The 20,231-nt window shown below is 47.0% G+C and overlaps 1 protein-coding gene across 2 annotated transcripts in view; it reads left to right on the top strand.

Moving 5' to 3' along the window:
• NRBP1 (nuclear receptor binding protein 1) overlaps positions 1-20,231 on the top strand; it is a 35,380-nt gene that overhangs the window by 3,584 nt on the left and 11,565 nt on the right. For both annotated transcript variants that reach the window (XM_057386025.1, XM_057386026.1), the window contains 5 exons: positions 9,648-9,770; positions 10,162-10,263; positions 10,537-10,626; positions 11,115-11,155; positions 12,208-12,302. In XM_057386025.1, the coding sequence (XP_057242008.1) occupies positions 9,648-9,770; positions 10,162-10,263; positions 10,537-10,626; positions 11,115-11,155; positions 12,208-12,302 (451 nt within the window). The remainder of the gene's footprint in view (positions 1-9,647; positions 9,771-10,161; positions 10,264-10,536; positions 10,627-11,114; positions 11,156-12,207; positions 12,303-20,231) is intronic.

Raw genomic sequence — 20,231 nt, forward strand, 5'->3', positions numbered from 1 at the left:
GCGGATGGTCCTGGGCAGCCAATGGCAGGCGGCGCGGAGCATTACATCACCGCCGGCAGCTCCCATTGGCTGGGGCCGTTTTGGCAGCGCCCCGAGCGGCCACACCCTCTGGGCTGGGTGGGGTTGGGAGGGACCGGGCAGGGACCCGGGCAGGGACCCGGGCAGGGACCCGGGAATCGCCATCCCGGCCGAGCCTCCGGCAGCAGCTGCTGAACGCAACATACGGGCATTTTACCGTCATTTTTGTGTCATCTTTTAGGGCTGAACTGTGTCCTCTGATGAAACTGAGAATCCATTGGTTCACAGGGGGAAATGGTGCTGGGCACTGGTCTGAACGGGGAAAGGAGCAGTCGGAGTGCAGCCCTGCAGAAAGGGAGCAAAGGGACYCGGGTGCTTGTGAGAACGTGTGCCCTGGCATCGAGAGAGCAAACCCCGTCCGGGTGGGGCCTGGAGGGGAGGGCACCGAGCCCCTTCCTGGGGCAGTTACAGCAGAACCAGATGGTCATGAAAGGRGATGGTCCCACTGTAGGTCTTGTCCCTGGGATCCAGGGCATCAGGGAAGGGCTCCAGACTGCACCAGGAGACTCAGGCTGCACGTTTCCTTACCGAGAGCGTCACACCTGTCCCAGGCTCCCTGGAGAGGAGGTCGGTGCCTTGGGGCTGTCTGTGTTTGAGGTGTTTGGACAATGCCCATAATAACATCCTGTGAGGTGGGCTGGCCCTGAGGGGTCGAGCAGTGGAACCAGGGAGTCTGTGGAGGTCCCTTCCAGCTGGCTGTTYGGTATTCTATTCCTTCTTAAACTTCAGATGTAAAAAAAGGACTGAGTGAGTTCATTGATTGTAATTCTTCCCAGAAACAGATAACTTTTGTAGTGCAAAGTGTGTAATTCCTGTGAAAATTCAGAGTAGCTGTATTAAATTAAAATTAATGTGACATTTTAAATTTTAACAATATAGAAAACACTTATGTTCCCCAAATTCCATTTTTTGTGGAACATGGAGCATTACCTGTGGTTTCTGCAGTGTTGTGGACTGTGCTGCTTTCCTCCCATAGCTGAATTTCGCTCTGGAATTGTGCCCACGTCCCTGAYCAGCACCAGGTTTTACAGGGTATCTTGTCCCATGGCTGAGGCACAGGGCAAGGGTCCATAGCACGAGGGCAGGGCAGTCACAGGGCTGATGTGATCTCCCAGCTCGTGCATGCCTGGCTCCCTTCTGGCTGCTTTCYCTGAACACCAGCTCCTCTGTTTCTGCCGTCCTGCTGTAACACTCCATTTCCTTCTTGCAGGCAGCATGCATTCATAACTTACTTTTCTTGGGCTGTGCARGTATCCCGGGAATTACCTGCTGGGCCTTCTAGGAACAGAAACTTCCTAGTTAGCAGGTCACAAACTTCCACATTAGCAGGTCAGGTTTAGCCTCCTGAAGCTGGCTAGTGGTGAACCTGAAACTGAGAGYTTTGTGCCTGCTGTCCCTGGGAGCTACGTGGATGATACATAACATAACTGCAGGAAAAGTTATCCTCTTGTGCAGCAGAATCTTTGTTTTCACCCCACTGTTACGGTGTTTGGCTTGGCAAGCTCATAGGAGTGAGTAGAAGAGGCTCAACCCTCTCTAGGTGGGGATTCCTTGGGTTTGCTATGTGTGACAGCTGTCTGTAGAGCCAGTTTCTTTCTGTACCTTTTCTGGAGAGGAAACCACTGTGTGACCATGTAAGCCAAGACTTTCTAAGATAGTACTTTGCTAACATCTTTGGAGTGTACTTTAGTGAGAAGGAGTCTGTGTCCTGCTGTCAGTGGGGATGAGGAGGTTCCCTTTTGGGGGTGAGTGTGACTGAGGAGGTTCACTTTTGGGGTGTGTGTGAATGAGGAGGTTCACTTTTGGGGGTGAGTGTGAATGAGGAGGTTCACTTTTGGGGGTTGTGTGAGCATGATCCCCTTGGTGAGCCTGGCTGCCTCCCCTGTAGATCCCTCAGGAGGTACAGCCTGGAGTGCTGCTGCTCTCATCAAGTGCTGCTGTGCTCTCAAGTGCAGGAGACTGTGAGAGGGTGAAGCCTGGCACTTAGAGCAGGAGAAGGAGAAAATGGGAGAATGGGCACTGCTCTCTGCTTGAATACCTTTGCCCTTTCCCAGAAAACATGCCAGGCTGCTCAAGAACAACGGGATAACCTTGTGCTGTTCTTACAGCACTGCTCGTGTTCTATCCATCAACTGGAAACTCATCCCAGTGCTGATCATGCCATCTTGTACCAAGAGCAGGCACACGGGTTGTGCCTCTGTCCCATGGATTCTGAAGTGTTGAGGGGGATTTTTGGGGTGGCTGAAGGTGATGTTTCAGTTCCTGATAGCCATCAGTGACCTTGTGGCTAACTCTTGTTCTGTGGTTGATGTGTCACTAACTCGCTTGCAGCTCAGCTGTTGGACTTTTCCCTGCAGAACTTTCCATCTTCTGCCCTACTTCAGTGGCTGCTGAGATTAAGAGGTTTCTTTCTGCCTTATCTCTGGGCACATACCTCATGTGTCAGTGTGSCTGTGCATGCAGTGGTTGCCGTGTTGAATAATTTTTGTTTTTCTGTTTCTCTGGGATTTTTCACTGTCAGGTAGCTAGATGAAAGTTTCAGCCCTTCACAGCTTCCTTTACCGTGGTGTGCAGACAGAAARGTCGGACTGTCATTTGGAATGGCACTTCCCAGCTGTTGATGGATGAACATTACAGTTTTGTTTCAATAATCAAGCTTATATATGCTCTTGAACTGTGCTAGAACTATCSAATGTTAAGCAAAGAGCTGTGATTCATGAGGATCTGAACTCAGAGAGACAGAAAGCAAAACTCTGGGTCTGCTGCATCTTTATCTCTTTGTTTTCTCACATCTAGGGGGAGTCTTAGTTTCTTGAACAATTTTTCATATGGAGGCAGTTGGTGACTTTTGTGCCTCTGGATTTACATTTGGTCAAGGAGACAAAGTGTAGGATTCTTGGAGAAAACATGGTAACAGAGTGAGTGTATTCTGTGATGCTGGAGCCTGATCTTCTCAGCCTCTGTTGTGACTGGAAAGAAACTTGCTGAGCTAGTAAAAGATAAGCAGCAGTCCTTGAAGCAAGCTGGTCCTCAAAGGGCTGCCAGCTCCTTGACAGGCTTTGATGATGGATCTGTTTTTTTCCAGTTGGTGAAGAAAAGTAATGCCATGCTGTAGTTTCTATGGTGTTCCTTGACCATAGGGAAGATATKAATAAGAAGGGAATATGTGGAGCCTTTTAACACTTTAATGCAGGGGCTTCCTGGAAGAAATGAACTCTTGTCATGTGCCAGAATGAGCTGAGGGGCACTTCATGGTGCAGAGGGGACTGAGCTTTGTCCCAGCCCCGTTCTGTCCTTGCTCACAGACTGTGACAGACAGCTGGCACTCACTTCTTGCAGCAGAGGAGAAGGGCTGGCTGCTGCTGCTCTGCCAGCACTCTGGGAGGATGGAGGTGCTGGTCACACTGTCTGCAGCTGAGGGATGGAGTTCTTTCTGCATTCCTCACACAGCTCTTCTAAAAATACTGTTGTCTGTGCAGCAGCACAAAAGCCTTCCTTTGTCAGGCCAGGCAGATTGTGGTATCCTGACAGCTGCCAGGATTTGGGGGAGCTGAGGCTTGGGAAGAGGTTTCATGCTGGGCTGGCAGAGGGGAGAGGCCGTGGGCTGGCTCTGACTCTGGATCCTGCATGGCAAATCCTGATGGACAGAGGCACAGCCACACATGTTAGCCACAGGAGCACGATGATTTTCGAATATCCCATGATAAAACAGATGACAGAAATAGCTGTATCCTGTTTCTATTTGTCAGTGCTTAGGAAAAATCCCATTTCAGGTTTCTGGTAGCTGTCTCGCAGGCCCTCTGTCTCTGCAAAATCCTTCCCCAGGACCTCTTGTCCCAATTTGCTGGCTAGCATAGTGTGMAGTTTGCTTGCAGATGGGTGTGCTTGCCTGTGCACATAACACAGAGATTGAGAAGCACATTGGCACAGAAAATGGTTTTAAAAATAGTTTAACAAAAAGACAGTGCAGGTGATGGTGACCAAGCTCAGGGCTTGGCTTGAGACTCATCTTTGTCGTTCTTTCTTTACACTTTTGGAGCTTTCCATGGGAACAATCCYGTGAATAGTGTACCCAAATACTGTTATTCCATCTTGAACTTATCCATAATCTCACCTTGCAGCCATGTTTACTTTCAACATCTTGTGGCAGTAAGCTTGGCAGTTTATATATGTGTGTCAAGATCAAGTGCTTCCTTATCATCCTTTTTAAAATATGTTTTCTCACTTCATTGCCAGATTTCTCCAGTATTATCAGAAAATATGAAATAATTGCTTTCTTTTGTTTTTTTATGTGGCCTCAGGGMTTGTTTCCAAGACTGGTACTTCCACAGTAAACCGAGTTTTATGGCATTTTCTGTTCAGTGTACTGATCTTTCAACCCCTTCTGTGTGATTGATGTTATTCATCTCTCTGCAGTGATTTRAAGATCTCTCGTCTAAGTCAAAGTATCACAGAAGAGGAGGATGTATTATAGCAGACTGGAAGTAGCTCACATGGGGTTTATCCTGTCTGGTTTTCCCTCTCTCTTTGGAGTTTCACTCACCTGAACTTTGCTGCCCCAGGTGCAGTTTCTAGAACCTTCCTGATGAACTTCTGTCTGACTGGGCTTATTTATAGATATTGGGTTTTCTTCCACACTCCCTTATTTATTTTGCTGTGCTGTTTCTGTTTCCCTTTGGGAGTTAGGGATGAGGAATCATTGCCTCTTTCTCCTTTCGCAGAGCAGCTCAGTATGATTGAGCTCTCACTCTCACAGAACAGCTCAGTATGATTGAGCTCTCACTCTCCATTGGATTGGTTGCCCGTTAGTTTTGAAGCACCAAGTGAAACTGAGCACTCGTCCCTTTGCTCTTGATTAGGCAATGTTTGTATGAATATTTGTATGAATTTCTGGTATCCATTMAATAGATGGAAAGATGCCTGTCTCCCTGTGGGATGCTCAACACTGGTGGGGTTGCTCCTCAAATGCTGGGGTCAGTTCTCTCCCAACATGAGAGGTCTTGAGGGGCTGGAGTGTCAGGGGAAGGGAGCAGAGCTGGRGTAAAGGAGGCTCTCCACAACTCCCTGACAGGAGRRTGYAGYYRGSTGAGGATTGAGCTCTGCTCCCAGGGAACCAAGGACAGGACAAATGGAAAGAGCCTCAGACTGTCCCAGGGGAGGTTCAGGTTGGAAAGATTTGTCCAGCCTTGGGACGGGCTGGCCTGGGCAGGGGTGGAGTCCTCATGCCTGAAGGAATTTAAAATGGATGTGGCACTTTGTGACGTGGATGAATGGTGGCCTTGTTAGTCTKGAGGAACAGTTGGGCTCCATCAGACAGGGCTTTTCCAATCTCACTGACTGTATCCAGAGAATTGCTGCTTCAGTTCAAAGCACCTTGACTCTTGTCATATTTTTGTGTTTTTGTAAACTGCTGATCTGCTGGGGAGTGCTGGAGTTACCTGGTGGGAATTTGTACTTAGGTCTGTCCTGAAGTGTGTTGTTTTCCCAGGAATGTCAGAGTGCTTTTGGAGAGATTGGATGGGCACAGGGTGACAGCCAGCCTGTGGAATGATGGATGGTGTGACATGGGCAGTGTGACATGGGCAGTGTGCCACTGTGCTGTGGTTCAGACCTTCCCTCTTTCCTGCAGAGCAGATGCAGCTCTGGCTGGCAGGAGGGGTTTGGGCTCCATGCAGAGTGTCCTGGCTCCAGCAGAGCTCAGCTGGACCCTCAGCAGGTGACAGGAACACTTCTGCCTGTGCCTGAGGATGTGTCAGCCTTGGCCTTGGCTCTCAGGCATCTCCTGGTGCAGGGAAGTTACAGCCAGGGATAACTTCCACACGTGCAGGACTTTTGTCTTTAAATGGTCCAGATGTGTTCCTTGGTTAACAGACAAACTTCTTGCTGATGTGTTTGATCTTGTTACTTGTTGCAGCRTGTCTGGAAGAACCAATTGCTATTTTCTATAGTCAGATTGTCTTTCTCTTACAGTTTAATTGCTACATGAGATGGTCTGTACAGCTGTGGTAATAGCCAATACCTCTCTTTCCTTGCTGCTGTTAAATTACACTGGTTATTTTAATTTTCTTGYTGAATTAAGCCTTTCAAGCATTTTTCTTGTCCTTGGATATAGATGCTGAGGCCAATGTATCAGTTTAATTAAAACATTAAGTAGGATTGCTTCTTTGCTTTGTTGGATTTCTTTTTCCTTTGCCTGCAGTGGACCTGGAATTCTTTATTGTGTTACACTCTGGATTARCCTCAGATCCCAGAGTGCCCTTTTGTTCAGTTTCTGTTGATAAATTTGCTGCTTTTTGTTTCCCCACAGCTCAAGGACAAGCCGAGCTCCTCATGTCCCAGCTGGGGTTCTTTTATCTCTAGTCCTGAGCATTTGCCAGGTGGTTCRGCAGTGTCAGTCCCATTCTCTGGCCTAAACAAGTGGCCAGAGAAATAGATTAACAAATTCATGCTACTCTGGACCAGATCTGGGGCTTCTTGTGAGGGTCTGGCCCGGTGTGCTGCCATTCCCCAGCTCTTCTTCAATGTGCAAGTCCATTCTGTGCTCATATTCTAGTTATTGTGGACTTCTTTCCAGTTTTTATACTGTTTTTTTTCTAGATCATAAATAGTCTTTGTCACTTGTGATACAGGCTGTATTTATTTTTTGTTTAATTAACAGATCATGTGAACTACAGAATGTCTCTCCAAAAGTCTCCAAAAGTGTTCTTTCAGCGACAGATACACAGATGTTTGAGAGCTATAGAAAAAATATGCATAAGACAATGGAATAACCTTCCAAAGGGAAATTTAACTTTCAAACTTTTTTTCCCTTAGAGCTGTTGKGACACTCCACCAGTACTCCTTTAAGTAATTAAATTCACTTGAAATTCTTCTTGAGCTTCCTCAYCTCCTGCTTACACGAACTCAGAGCTGTGCTGTTACTTCTGTCGTGTGGAGCTGCTTCCTCTCTGTGCTGCAGAAATTCAGGCTAAGCTGGGCTCAGGGCACTTCCTCCCTTGGAGTGGAAAAGCTGTCTGGGACCAGCACCAGAGTAACACATGATCTCCATGCTTTCATGAGGGTTCAGGATTCTGCTTTGCCGAGCATGGGGAGGGATGTGGGRTGGGGATTTGGCATGTGGAACCCAGGAGGAATCTGCCGTTGCTTTTCGGTTGTCTGTCTGCATTTTTCCCTTTTTTACTCTTCTCCCCAAGCTGTCAAATCTTCTGAGAAACAGAATAGCCATTGGTGATGTCAGCTGCACTTGGTRTCTTGAGTCATMTCTGGTGCTCTGGAATATTGCCTATGAGTCATGGAWATAATTTACCCTTGGAGAGCTTGGTCAGAAGTGGGAGATGGGACAGGTCCACAGCCCCAGCTGCATTATTGAGGCAAATTTTGAGTGGTCACTAGTGCTTGAGGACTTAATCCAGTAAAGCTAGAGGTCTTTCAATAGAGGGCCTTTGATTTAGATGTCTTTTCCAACCTTMATGTTTCTGTGAATAGGCAGCAATCCAAAGGGATGCTGGTTGTCAGTGTGGTGGCTGTTACCTTGTCTCTGCACTGCTTCTTTAAACGTCTGTGAAATTAAAACCTTCTGCTATTCAGCTTTTGTATTTTTCTGGGCAATTTTATGCTGCTGTCATCCCTAATATATTGGTTATTTTAAAATTTGAATGAATAAATATTCTGTCCTTAATTATTTTTATTACTTCAGCTTTCTTTAATGATGAAACATAATGGGTGTGTGTATATATATATATATATATATATATAAAGTCAAGGTTTTAAAATCAATGTGAATGTCTTCTTAAACCAAATCTCAGTCCTTTCACCCCTCAGTTGTGCGGGCCACTCAAGTGGAAGGGAGTGGGGTGGTTCCTGCTTGGCTGTCACTTTGTGTGATGGTTTTTGATAGTTACCCTCTGTAGCTCAGGCTCTCCTTATGTAATTACGGCCTGTATTCCCTATTCCTGCCTGTGCCACACCTTGCTAGTTTTGTCACACTCATTTACTGCTCAGTTGCCAGAGAAGTCTGTATCACTCGGGTTTTATTGTGCATGACATCATTTGTCACTGCATCAGAGTATTATTGGATGTCATTGGGTCATTCAGATTCCCTTGGCAGATCATAAAGGATCCCACCTGTATTGGTGGTTTGTCACTTTGGATTGTCAGGCTGCTGAAGGAGTGGAATGGGATAGAGTAGTTCAGCTGGAATGGTGAAATTGGGTGACTTTGATCACGTGAAGGTGGCTGCCAAGGGACAAGGGATTTTTGAGAGGGCTCTTATATAAGGTGAGAAGTTTGCAGCAAATAGGATGTTGATGGGGTTCCTAGTGAGGAAAGAGAAGGTGACACAATATGAGAAGGACGAGCTGTAATATAGCCAGGTTTTGGAGGTGATAAAAGTGGAAGATGAGTCTGATTTGCCAGGCAAATCTGTGTTAACTRTTACCTCAGGGGGAAATTGGATCAGCTGAAATCTGCCAAGCCTGGTACTCAGCACCAACCCTGTCTGAGTTCAAAGAATCTTTGGACAATGCTCTCAGACGTGGTGGGATTGTTGGGGCTTTCCTATGCAAGGCCAGAATCTGGACCTCAGTGATCCTGGTGAGTCTCTTCCAACCCAGGATATTCTATGACTCTGTGAAGTGATTCTTGGKGTGTGGTCAGTAGTGGGAGCAGTAATGGTTGCTGGTTGACAGTTAAAAGGTGAATTCTACCTTCTTGTCCATTGGAAATGCTTTGAATCCAGTTCTGTCAGTGCAATGGGATGTTCCCCATGGCTGTGACTGCTGTGTGCCTGTGAAATTGTTTGCCAAAAGCATTACAGTAAATGCCATGGATGTTGGGTGAAAAAGCCCACAACTTTGAATGCTGTTACATATCTGAAGACAAACAACGTTATGGAAAATTCAGCCACTGGGAGTGTGGTTCACCTCTGATCTCTGAGCCTCATGTCCTCCCACAGCCCTTGCCATTCTCGTGCTGGGCTCTAAACTCTCAATCCTCTCCCCTTAGCTCGCTGCTTTCTGATATCCACTTGTGCTGGGTCAGCGTTTACAATTAATAATTMAAGAAATTACTGTAGTAGTTTCCACTGTGTCGTTGGTTCCCACCTCTGAACCTGCAGCTTTCCCCTTATTCCTCTCTGCTTTGATTGAGTTTTGGGTGTCATCACTTTTCAGAAGATTCCTCCATGCAGTTGTAKCTGAGTTCTTGAGACATTTCTGTATCCCTTTTGTATGGGTGGAGTGGGTTTTTTTGTCATGGAATGAACTACAGGTGTCCTAAAACATGAAAATCTAATATATTGTTGACGGAAGGCAGCTTTGCTACAACACAGTGTTTGTGCACAAGAGGTTTTCCARCCAGTATGCTCAGGTCTTGGTGCTCACATGGCCTACACTGACTCATGGTTTGGGTATGCCCTGCTCCAAGATCCATGTGCAAATCCTGTCCTGGAATTCTCATTTAATTAAAAGTTAATGAGCAGAACTCCTAATTCTGCAGTGAGCACTGCATGGCAGCGATCTGGTCTCGCTGGCTTAGAGCTCACCCCTCTCTCTCTCCACCCTTGCCTCCAGGTGAACCAGCGCAATGTTCCGGGGATTGACAGTGCTTACCTGGCCATGGATACCGAGGAAGGCGTGGAAGTGGTTTGGAATGAAGTTCAGTTTTCTGAGCGGAAAAACTTCAAACTTCAGGAAGTAAGTTGATGTATTTCCCAACAGGATGTGAGAAACACACCTTGCCCCAGGTGGGATTATGGATACTGGGGATTTCATGTGGATTATTGGCTGGGTTTGGAGTGCTGTGCTGTCCAAATGTAGCAAATTTGGCTTATGCCTGGCCTGTACAGGAAATGTGCTGGAAAACTGTTGCTGTGCTATTTCAATGAGCTCTTGTGTTCACTTGGACTTGGCAGTCAAACCACGCTCCACTGAGATGAGAGCACAGGGAAATGGGATGCTGTCTGTTCTAAGCAYAGGAGCTTGACATGTACAGTGGTGTTTGAGGGGACCAAGATTCAAGAAGAAAGAAGGATTTTACATTAGTGTGGTCTCTAATGTGACATGTCTTTGTCTTTCTGATGTTAAGGAAAAGGTTAAAGCAGTGTTTGACAACTTAATTCAGCTGGATCATCTCAACATTGTGAAGTTCCACAAATACTGGGCTGATGTGAAGGAGAACAAGGCCAGGGTAAGTGCAGCTGTCAGGTTGTTAGGTTGTCATTGGGTGTTGTTAGGTTGTCATTGGGTGTTGTTTGGTTGTCATTGGGTGTTTTAGGTTGTCATTGGGTGTTGTTTGGTTGTCATTGGGTGTTGTTTGGTTGTCATTGGGTGTTGTTTGGTTGTCATTGGGTGTTGTTAGGTTGTCATTGGGTTGTTAGGTTGTCATTGGGTTGTTAGGTTGTCATTGGGTGTTGTTAGGTAATTAGCAGGGCAGAGGGTAATATGTCATACTTCCCCACAGGTGATCTTCATCACTGAGTACATGTCTTCAGGGAGCTTGAAACAGTTCCTGAAGAAAACAAAGAAAAACCACAAAACTATGAATGAAAAGGTAACTCTTTTTTTTTTTTCCTGTATGACCATATTCCCTTAGAGCCATCAGCCCCTGGGAAGTTCTTCCAGCAGAGGATCCCAAAGAGAACCTGGTGGTAACACACACAGTTCTCGTGTGTCCCTTTAATCTRGTTCAGCTGCAGGTTCTCTGGGACATCAGTTCTGTGCTGGTTGTTTTACTGCCAGCAGCTCTGCAGCTTCTTGGGTGGGGTGTGACAGGAATGTCCCTCTCCATGGGCCCTCACAGGAAGGGGGAAGGTGTCTGTGTGTAGGGGGACTCATGGGACTCAGGTGTGTTTCTGGACTCATGGGAATATGTAGGAACAAGCTGACCATAACAGTACTGATTTTTTACATCTGCACTGAGTAAAAGCTGGAGAGCATATTCCTTCCTGCCTTTGGGCTGTGAATCACAGAACTAGATCAGTGATGGATGATTTTTACTGCTTGTGGATGATTTTTATCCTTTTCCTCTTGTGTCTGCAGGCATGGAAGCGGTGGTGTACCCAGATCCTCTCTGCTCTCAGGTGAGTGGGTAYTGATCTTGAAATCCCAGCAATTGTGACTGATGTGGCAGGGAGTGAGTGTGGCAGTTGAGTATCAGGGAGCTCTTCAGAATATCCAGCTTCATAACCTGGGTTTCACCATGGTCAGGAGAATGTTGCAAAGATGACAGGGAAATCAAGCTCCATGTGAGAGGACTGAGAAAAACTTGTATAGTGTTGACAGGCTGCAGMCTTGTTGCAGGCAGTGGGTTCATGGGTATTGAGGCAAGGTGGTGTTATTAGATGTGTGTGTACATTTTTGGTGATGCAGATCTTCTACAGCCATCTTTGCACAATACAGCTGAGTAGAATGTGTTTTCTGTTTTAAAAATGTTCTTCTTCACCTGAGCTAGAGTTGGTGAGTAGGTAATTAGAGTCCTGGAAAAACAATAGCCTGCATGACAGAGCATGGCTTGCACTCCACAGAGAAAACTCTGGTGCCATTTGGCTAAATTACAGCTGCTGGTGAGTAGCTAGGGCTCTAAAGAGCTTCCAGGAGCTGACCATCCTCATTTGTGCTAGCTTCTAACATAAASCCAGGCAGAGTGAGATCCAAAAGCAGTGTACCTGGGACGCAGCAYTAAAATGCTTTATTTGTGTCTCCTGGCAAACATGCACAGTAGTGTGTGTATAGCACTAAGTGCCTCTTTGGGCCCCTTTGAGTAGGGACAGAAGGAAGAAGGCTCTGATATTTTTGGTGTAAAATTGTAACCCTTTTRGAGCCCCCTCAGCAGTACTGGGGTGGATGAAATTGTGTCTTTGCCTCTGGTACCCTGAGTTCCGTGGTAACTTGGGGAAGACTTTCTCTTTTCCCCCCCGTGTTCTGGAGTTTGATCATTAGAGGCAATTCCTGTTTATTCCTGGTTCTGTCCTAGCTAGAGCTGGTGTACAGCTGCTGAACTGTGCCTCCTGGTACAGTGTAAATCCCTGGCATGTGTCCTTTGCTTTCTTGTTCTCTTCTGATGTTACTTGACATGGGAAGGGTGAAGGATGGGATTCAAGGCCTTGACCAGTGCTCTGTTCTGCATCTCCAGCTACCTCCACTCCTGTGATCCCCCCATCATCCATGGCAACCTGACCTGTGACACCATCTTCATCCAGCACAACGGACTCATCAAAATTGGTTCAGGTAATGCTTGCTGGGAGTGTCCCTGCCTGTCAGAGAGACTGCCCAAACAGGGAAAGACATCTACTCCTTTGCAGGTTCCTGGCATGATAGCATGTATGTACACGTGGTCCTCCACCTGCACATCAGATGTGCTAGAGACTGGGTGCAGAATTCACTGGTGATTGGACCCTTGTCAGGTGCAGGAAAGACTGATACTGGGTACTRTTTGCCTTTTAGCCTCTTCTTTAACTTTCTGTCTCAAGGGGCTGACACAGGAAATTATGCTGAAACTTTGAAGTTTTGTAGGCACATTATCTGTGGGTTCATCTGCTCTGCAGCTTTTCAGGTTAATATACACAGAGTTCTCCTCCCAGCACTGTGGAGCTTTGGGAGCTGCCTAGGGTCCTGTGTCCACTAAGGCCACATGAATGCTGTTTGTAGCACCCACATTTGCAGTAAAGTGGACAGACTGACTGCAGTGAGTGGCTTGTCCTGACATCCTCATGCATTATCCCTCCCATGGGCCTGGCTTCAGGCCCCTGAGCTGCCCTGGGGCTGGTTGGCACAGACACACCCTGCTCAGGTAGCCCCCCTGTGCTGAAATGGTTTCTTTCAGAAGTAAGCAGTGATGTTCCTGGCAGTGCAGTGCATCTTGCATGCTCTGGTTTTTCTACCTTTGCTATTCCCATGTCTCTAAAAATTGGTCTGTAGTCAGGATGCATTATGTCACACCTTAACATGATGTTTCAAGGGACAGCTTTGCTACCTRTTGTTCAACTTCTGCAAGTATTCTCGATGTGAGGAATAAGTCTTTGCTTTTCTGGAGCTGTTGTCTGTGTGAGTTCTGCATTGATGTGGCAGTGTAGAGGGAAAGATGCTTTGCATCACCTGTCATCCAGAAATAGCCTCTTAATCAGCTGCAGACCTGTGGCTTGTCTTCCCATCAAAGAACTCCTGTGTTGTCCCTTTGTTCCAGAACTGGGTTCTCTGTTCTCTGTAGCAGATTGATACTTTTACCAGGGAGACAGGATCATGGCAGAAGGAACACTCTGCTCCCGACCTGCCTGTAAACCTGGGGACTTGCTCTTCACACAGACTGATGTTGTCATGGGGTTCACTTTATTGTGTTTTCCTGACTTTGTCCAGGTGGGGAGATTTCCAAGACTCTGTCCATCTGGTACCTGCATGCTGGCAAACTCCCTGACATTCAGTTCAGGCCACTGATGAGAAGGCTTGAGTACTAGCAAATTCTCATTTTAGTTTAGTTTGAAAGTATCATACAGCTGCCATCATTCTGCAGGGTAGCCAGCGCTGTCTGTAAAACCAAACCCATGGAGCTGGCATTGAAGCCACAGCTTTCACCAGAGGGAAATCCTGCAGGTCATCATACAACTCCAGTGGTGYGCTTCAGAGGCGTAGAAATGGTATCCTCAGCACAGCAGCACCTTTGCTCCCTCCAGTTCACAAAGTTTTGCTCCTGTYAGGTGCAGCAGGAGGGACATGGCAGTCACATGTGTGTGCTCGTGTCAGGCGTAGCGGGTGTCTGTTCTGTCACAGTGCAGGGTTTGCTGTGACACGAGTGTGACTGTGCAGCTGTTCCTCAGCASACCTCTCTGCTCACAGCTGTGGGCTGCCTTGCTCGCCTCACATTCGGAAGCAAAGTGATTTGTCTGGAAGATTCTGGTCCTTTCTGAAATAAAAAAAAAGAAGTGAGCACAAGTGGACTCATGGTCAGATGGGGAATTCTCCAGATGGGAAAGCTGTGGCTCCAGTGCAGGCTGGAATTGGAGTTGGCTATGTAGCAGGATGTATTCCTATTCCTGCAGTGTCCACCCAAGCAGAAAAGGCAAAGCTACATCCATTGTGTTGGAGTTTGAGCCTTTCTCCTTGGCAATGCTGCTTTTGCAGTGCCAGATGGGCTGGGTTTGAGTTTGGGCCCTGGAGCAACATTTGCTCCAGGGTCACTGACAGTGCCAGCCTCTTGTTTGCTGCTTTCTGTCCTTGTTCTGTACAGCTGGCTGGTATCTGAGTACTTCCCTGTGTTTACCTAAAAGCAGCAGGGCAGTAATTTCTGTGGATTTATGGGAACAAGGATTCAGTGCACTGTGATCTGCGCTTTGGTGCTGTCTCTGTCCCCGGTACTGTGCTGGGTGTTTTTCCTAAAGTTCCTCTCCCCGTGGCTTTGGCAAAGAGAATACTTGCTGAATGTGGGGCAAAACCCTGGCTAAGGGAGCTGCTGGTGTGCACTGCAGGACATCCTGATGCTGCTGGGGGAGGGTGTACCAGGAGAGCAGTGTCACATTGGAAATGCYTGGTACTGGTTCCTAGGACACATGTTCAGGTGTAGGAACAGCCCTTTGCTCCTTGCTGCTCCCTCAGRTGCAGGAGCATGTTCACTGGCTGGACTTAGCACTGTTTCTCTGTTTGGTATGTAAATCTCTCTGCTGAGGATCAGCTGTGGAAGAAAAAGTGGGTGGGAAGGAGGAAGGATTTTACCAACTGCTTGAATGCGAAAGCCACCATAATCCATTCATTTACTAACCTTTTTTTTTTCCATGAAGTGCCATGAAGTGCAGAGTTAATAGATTGAAGGAGATTGAGTTTCAAATGAGTGGGGAGCTTTGGAGAACTTGTGATGAGGATAGGAAGATGCTTACAGCTCTTGAAACTTGCCACTGGTGTTGCCAGTGAGAGACTGGAGTGTTCCACCTGCTTTGTGGAGCTGTGGTCAGRTGAAAGCATTCCTTGTGTTAAGTCCAAGTTGTACCTTGTGTACTCTTCACAGAACCACATACAGCACAGTGGTGCCTCCATGGGTGTCTGTGCTGTCTAACMAGGGGCTGTGCTGTCAGGTTGTGTTCCTGAGACAGGCTGCAGCCACTGCTGAGTGCAGGGAGAGCAGTGTGTACAGACAGGGGGCTGGTGCTGCTGCCAGCTTGGGTTGGCATTGTTGGGAGCTGTTCCTGGAATTGTCACTGGCAGTGTAAGAACCGTTCACAGGTGGAAACAAGTGATGTTTTTGAATTCCAAATCCTTTGGGCAGCTCTTGGAGTGTACCAGCAGAAGGGAGATCTCAAGCTGGAGGGTGTGTGTCCTCTGGTGCCCCAGAGAAACAGCAGTGTCTCAGCTGAGTGACACCTTGGTGGAGCAGAGGGGAAGCTCCATGGAGTGCAGTGCAGATTCCCACCTGTGCCTCCAGGCATTGCTGCTCTATGTCTCTCATGTCTGCATTGCACCTGACCTTGCACTCAGTCTGTATTTAATTGTGTCTGCTCAGAGTCTGCCCTCAATTGCAGGCGATGGGGCCAGGACTCCTGCTGGGTGTTAGCTCTGCTGTGGCATCATGTGGCCAGGGGTGTAAGTGTGGGTTCTGCTCCCGAGATCCGTGGCCAGAAGCTGCTGAGATGTAGAGAAAGAGAATTTTCTGCTGAAGGGGTGGGGTGGGTGGCTCTARGGGCCTGTAGGATACTCGTGGAAGAACAGAATTTCCAGCTTCTTGGTCTCAGAGTTGGCCATAATCTTCTGCTTGGTCAGAGATGCTTGTCTCCCCTGTCTGGTCTGGTTCTCAGGTAGAAACCCTGCTGTTCCTTAGGTTAAATTTCTTCTGAAGAGGTGGCTGGAGGCAGGGCCCGGTACTCAGTCCTGTCCCTGTGTGCCCTGACTCTGACCCAGCTGTCTCTATGGATGTAAGTGCTTTGCTGTTCACCAACTCATTGACTTTATCTCGTTTTACTTCCCGCTCACGGGCTGCTCTGTTACAACAGTCTTTCATAGGATATTTGCTAATGGTGAGCAAACTTCTCCGCTCCTGTGATGTGACTCCACTTATGTCATGTACATGATTTTATCTCTGTGTGTATCTGTATATATATATACATATATATATATGTGTGTGTGTGTATATCTATATTTGTAACACACAAACATACACACTGATCTATTTACAGTGCTCCCTTGCTATAAGGCTGTGTGTAAAACTATTTGGCTTAGGTGCATCCTGCTTGGAGAGCTCGTGTTCTGTGCTGGGATGCAAACTGTTCCTTGTGCTCTTAGCCAGAGCCTTACAGAGAGGGAGCACTGCCCTTTGTGAAGTCTCCTGGTTGATAGTTCTCTCCCTCTCCATGTTCTTAGCGTGTGCTAGTCCACGGGCCCTGTGCATGCCAGCTCCTGCATGTCGACCAAGCCATGCCTTGTTCTGAGCTCTTCCCAGCTGAACTGCCGTGTCCATTAGGCACTTCCCCTGCTGCTGCTCTGCTGCCTTGGGCTGGGACCCAGCCTGGACTAGCCCCATTGTGTGCTTGGCTATCCAATTGCTTGCTTGTAGTTTGAACTCCTTAGACGTGTTGGTTTTAARATGAATGTTTCAGTGAATGTGTCTGGCTCCTGATGGCTGGAGTCCTCCTGCCCCGAATGAGTCCCTGGGTTGAAGTAAGCTTGGCTATTGATGTTTCCCCAGACAAATGTCTGGTTTGGGGAGATCTGTGCATATGAGGAGGGAGTTGGGCTGGTGGGGGCCAGGGAAGGATTCTAGTGCTGCAGTTTGTAACCCTATTGCATAGAACACCATGTTTACATTAAAAAACACCTACTTATTTTATTTTTTTTTTTACCATCAGGGTTGTTCTCGATGGTTAGAGTTTGTTTCTACTGAGTTGGGACCCCACCAACCGTCAGCTGGAAGTGGTGGAAAGGGGAAGGGCCTGACCAGATGGGCTCCATGCCTTCCAGGTGTTCACAGGAGGACATGCTGTGCCACTCTGCATCCCCAGCAGAGCAGAGGCTCCTGGAAAGCTTAATCTGCATCTGTTGTAGCTGAGGGGGATGGTGATGAAATCAGGGCTTGAGTCCCGAGTCCTGTTCTTGTCCCTGAGGATGGCTCAGGCTGGGCAGGGTGGTGGAGCGGCAGCAGCAGACTGGTCCAAGAACAATCCACAGAATGAGAACCTGACTGAGCCTGGGCTCAGCCACACTGAGGGCACCAAGGCTTAAGGCTGGGCAGCCATTTCTCCAAAATCAAGTCATTCCTGTGAGCAGAAACAAAGGCCCTGGTTCTAGAAGGGCAGGAGAAGCCTGAGCCAGCACTCTGCAGGCATAAAGAGCTGCTCTGTTCCCTCTGGAAGCAACATCTGATGGCCTTGAAATATTGAGCTTTTCTGGGTGGTTCCTTGTGAACTTGTCTGTTGTGTCAGGAGTTACTGGTAGGAGATATGGGAGCTGGGAATTGTTCAAGCCCTAGATTTAGAACAGTGATTCTTGGTTTGAAAACACTAAATAGAAGATGTAAGGCTCCTGCRTTGCTTGAGCTTTGAGCTAATGAGGCTGAGAGTGACATGCTTTCATAACTCATTTTAGTCATCACTTCACTTCCCTGGATTTTGTTGCCTGATGTTTAAAGACTTGTCATGCTGGGTTCCACATTCTTAACAGACACCTGAGGTGATGTAGAAATAAGAGGTTAGTAGCATATCTTGGATCTGGCTTTTTTATTTTTTCAACTATGGCAAGTGTGGTTTTAAAGGGAAAATAATGGATAATTGAAGTCATCAGACATAGAAAAATCTGCCATAAAAATGGCATGTTGGCATTGATTTAGGAAGCTTTTACACGAATTGATGTAGTTTAGCTTTTCTAGTGGAACTGTTTTATGTGTGAATCAAACACATTTTCTAGCAAGCCAAATTTTTTTGGTTYGTTAGAAACTTGTCAAAACTAAGGCAGATATTTGTAAGGTTTGTTTGTGACTACCGATGCTGCTGGAAATGAGACTGGGCAAGGAAATAATTTTTAATTGAACCTTTTGTCCAGAAGGCTTCAGAAAGTCCAAGGTCAGATCTGGRCTACTTTTTTGGTGGGGCTGGCTTTTTATTTAAAGGCTTTGTCTGCCATGGGTTTMTGTTTTCTGTGAGACTCTCTTGAGCCTGTCTTCAAATGAAGACACTTCTCATTGGGTTGATCTTGTGAAACTGTCGAACAAAGTGGGTTGAACAGCATGAGGTTGATTTTGATTGMAATGGTTGAATGCTGTAATTGTAAAGCTCCAGTTCTGTAGCTGCTGCTGTGATTACTGGAGTGGCAGAAACAGTTCCACGGGTCTGCCCTGGGTTTTTGTGCCAGCATGGAGGAGCTCAAGGTAGAGGAGCAGCCATGGGTGAGTGGCAGTCCATAGGTTCTGTCCCTTTTGGAACTTTCAGCTGCCTCTGGCTGACCACATGTTCAGTGTGTGCATCTGGGGGAGGGTGCTGGGATTTTAAAGTCAGATTTAGTGGTAAGAACTGGTGACATTGGTGGCCTTGTTGTAAAGATTTCCTTTTTCTGTGCTGTGATASTTTTTAAACCTTCTGCAAAACAAAAATGAGGTTATTATTAACTCTGTCTCCATGTACTTACCTCCCTTGCTCAGYGTACTCTCTGTGTGCTGCTGTGATTCACCTCATTCATGAAAACACCTGAAAATGATGATCTAGCCTGGTTGTTGTTTTCAGTCAAATAGGATATTTTAAAAGGTTTAAATGTCTCAGTTTAGTGCTCCAAGTTATGGAACATCCATTTGCTGAGGTCATTGTTTTTTCGGTGTTACATTGAAGGTGCTGCTGTCTCAGTTTTGCTCAGCTGTTTTTCTCTGCTTTTATAGGAYGTCAGGGGCCATGGATTCTAGTCATCCAGGGCTTCGTTCACCCATTTTGATCCTAGCACAGCAGCTGCAGGTGTCTCCTCCTTTCRGGACCTTTTGATTGAAGGCTTTGGGAACCTCAGCAGTTTAGGAGGTTCCTTTGYACCACTCCTGAAAAGATCATTTAAAACACAAACAATCAGGGCAAGCAAGGGCAGCCTGTGGTGGCTGGCTCTGTCTGAGCAGGGGGTGAGCAATCTTCTCAAGAGATCCCTCCCAACCTGGACAGGTTTGTGGTTTAGGTGTGGAACTGTGTGTGCCAAGCAATGTTTGCACTCTGGCTCCTGCTTCCAAGGGTGAGCTTTGCTTTGGGTTAAATCTCCCAAGGTCCCCTCAGCATGTTGTGGAATAATGATGATCACAGATGTGGAGTTTGAAATTTGGGAAGGTTGAACTTGATAATCCTGAACTTGTGAATTGGCCCTAATAGCATTTTAGAATGTGCATTTATACTGGTTCAACCCCCATTTCTCTTAAGCAGATATAATTTTCACAATCGTGTTTCTGAGGACTTGTTTTCTAGTGTACGTCTGTCTTCTGGGAGTAGATGATTCCTCCAGAGTAGCTCAGTCTGTAGCATTTCAGTGAATGTCTGGGTTTTTTTCTGATTGCATGTAACTCTTGCACTGTGATGTGAAGATTTCTGTATTTTTGGTATTGATATTGCATTGCAGTTAGATGGTGTAGCCCAAGCACGAATTTGCATGGTCAGTGGGACCTTCATTCCTCTGGTCTACAACCCCAATGGAATTTGGTTTTGGGTGCAGATTTCAGATCTCCCAACACACTTCGTTAGGGATGAAGTTGTTTGTATCATTAACTCTTCCAGATAAAGTGCCAATAAGCTCCTAAGTCCCTGCTTAAGAGCCTGCATGCAGCCAGGATTGACAGGTGCTAATCTTACAGTTCTTCTATATCTGTTCTTGTTTTTCCTGCTCTACCTACTTCTACTTTCTACTTCCATGTAATGGATCTGCTCAAACACATCAACTTAAAACTCTTAAGTGTTCTTTTATATTTAAAAATACCCCCCAGTGGTTGATGAGAATTGTGACACAGTGCAATTATGTCCCTTTGCGGGTTGTTGACAGGGCTGAGTGTCCCTGGCCCCAGAAGTGGCTGATGAAGCCCTGGGCTGCCTTAGGCAAAGCYTTGCCACAGGAGAGAGGGGATGGTCCTGGCCCTGTGCTTAACTCTCGTGAAGCCACCCTGTAGATCCAGGCCCAGCGTTGGCTCCCACCACACGAGGGACAGGGACAAAGGGGACAGAGCCCCCCGAG

The sequence above is a fragment of the Malurus melanocephalus genome, unplaced genomic scaffold, assembly GCF_030028575.1.
Source record: "Malurus melanocephalus ecotype Western Australia unplaced genomic scaffold, MMel_1.1 scaffold_901, whole genome shotgun sequence".
Classification (NCBI taxonomy): Eukaryota; Metazoa; Chordata; class Aves; order Passeriformes; family Maluridae; genus Malurus; species Malurus melanocephalus.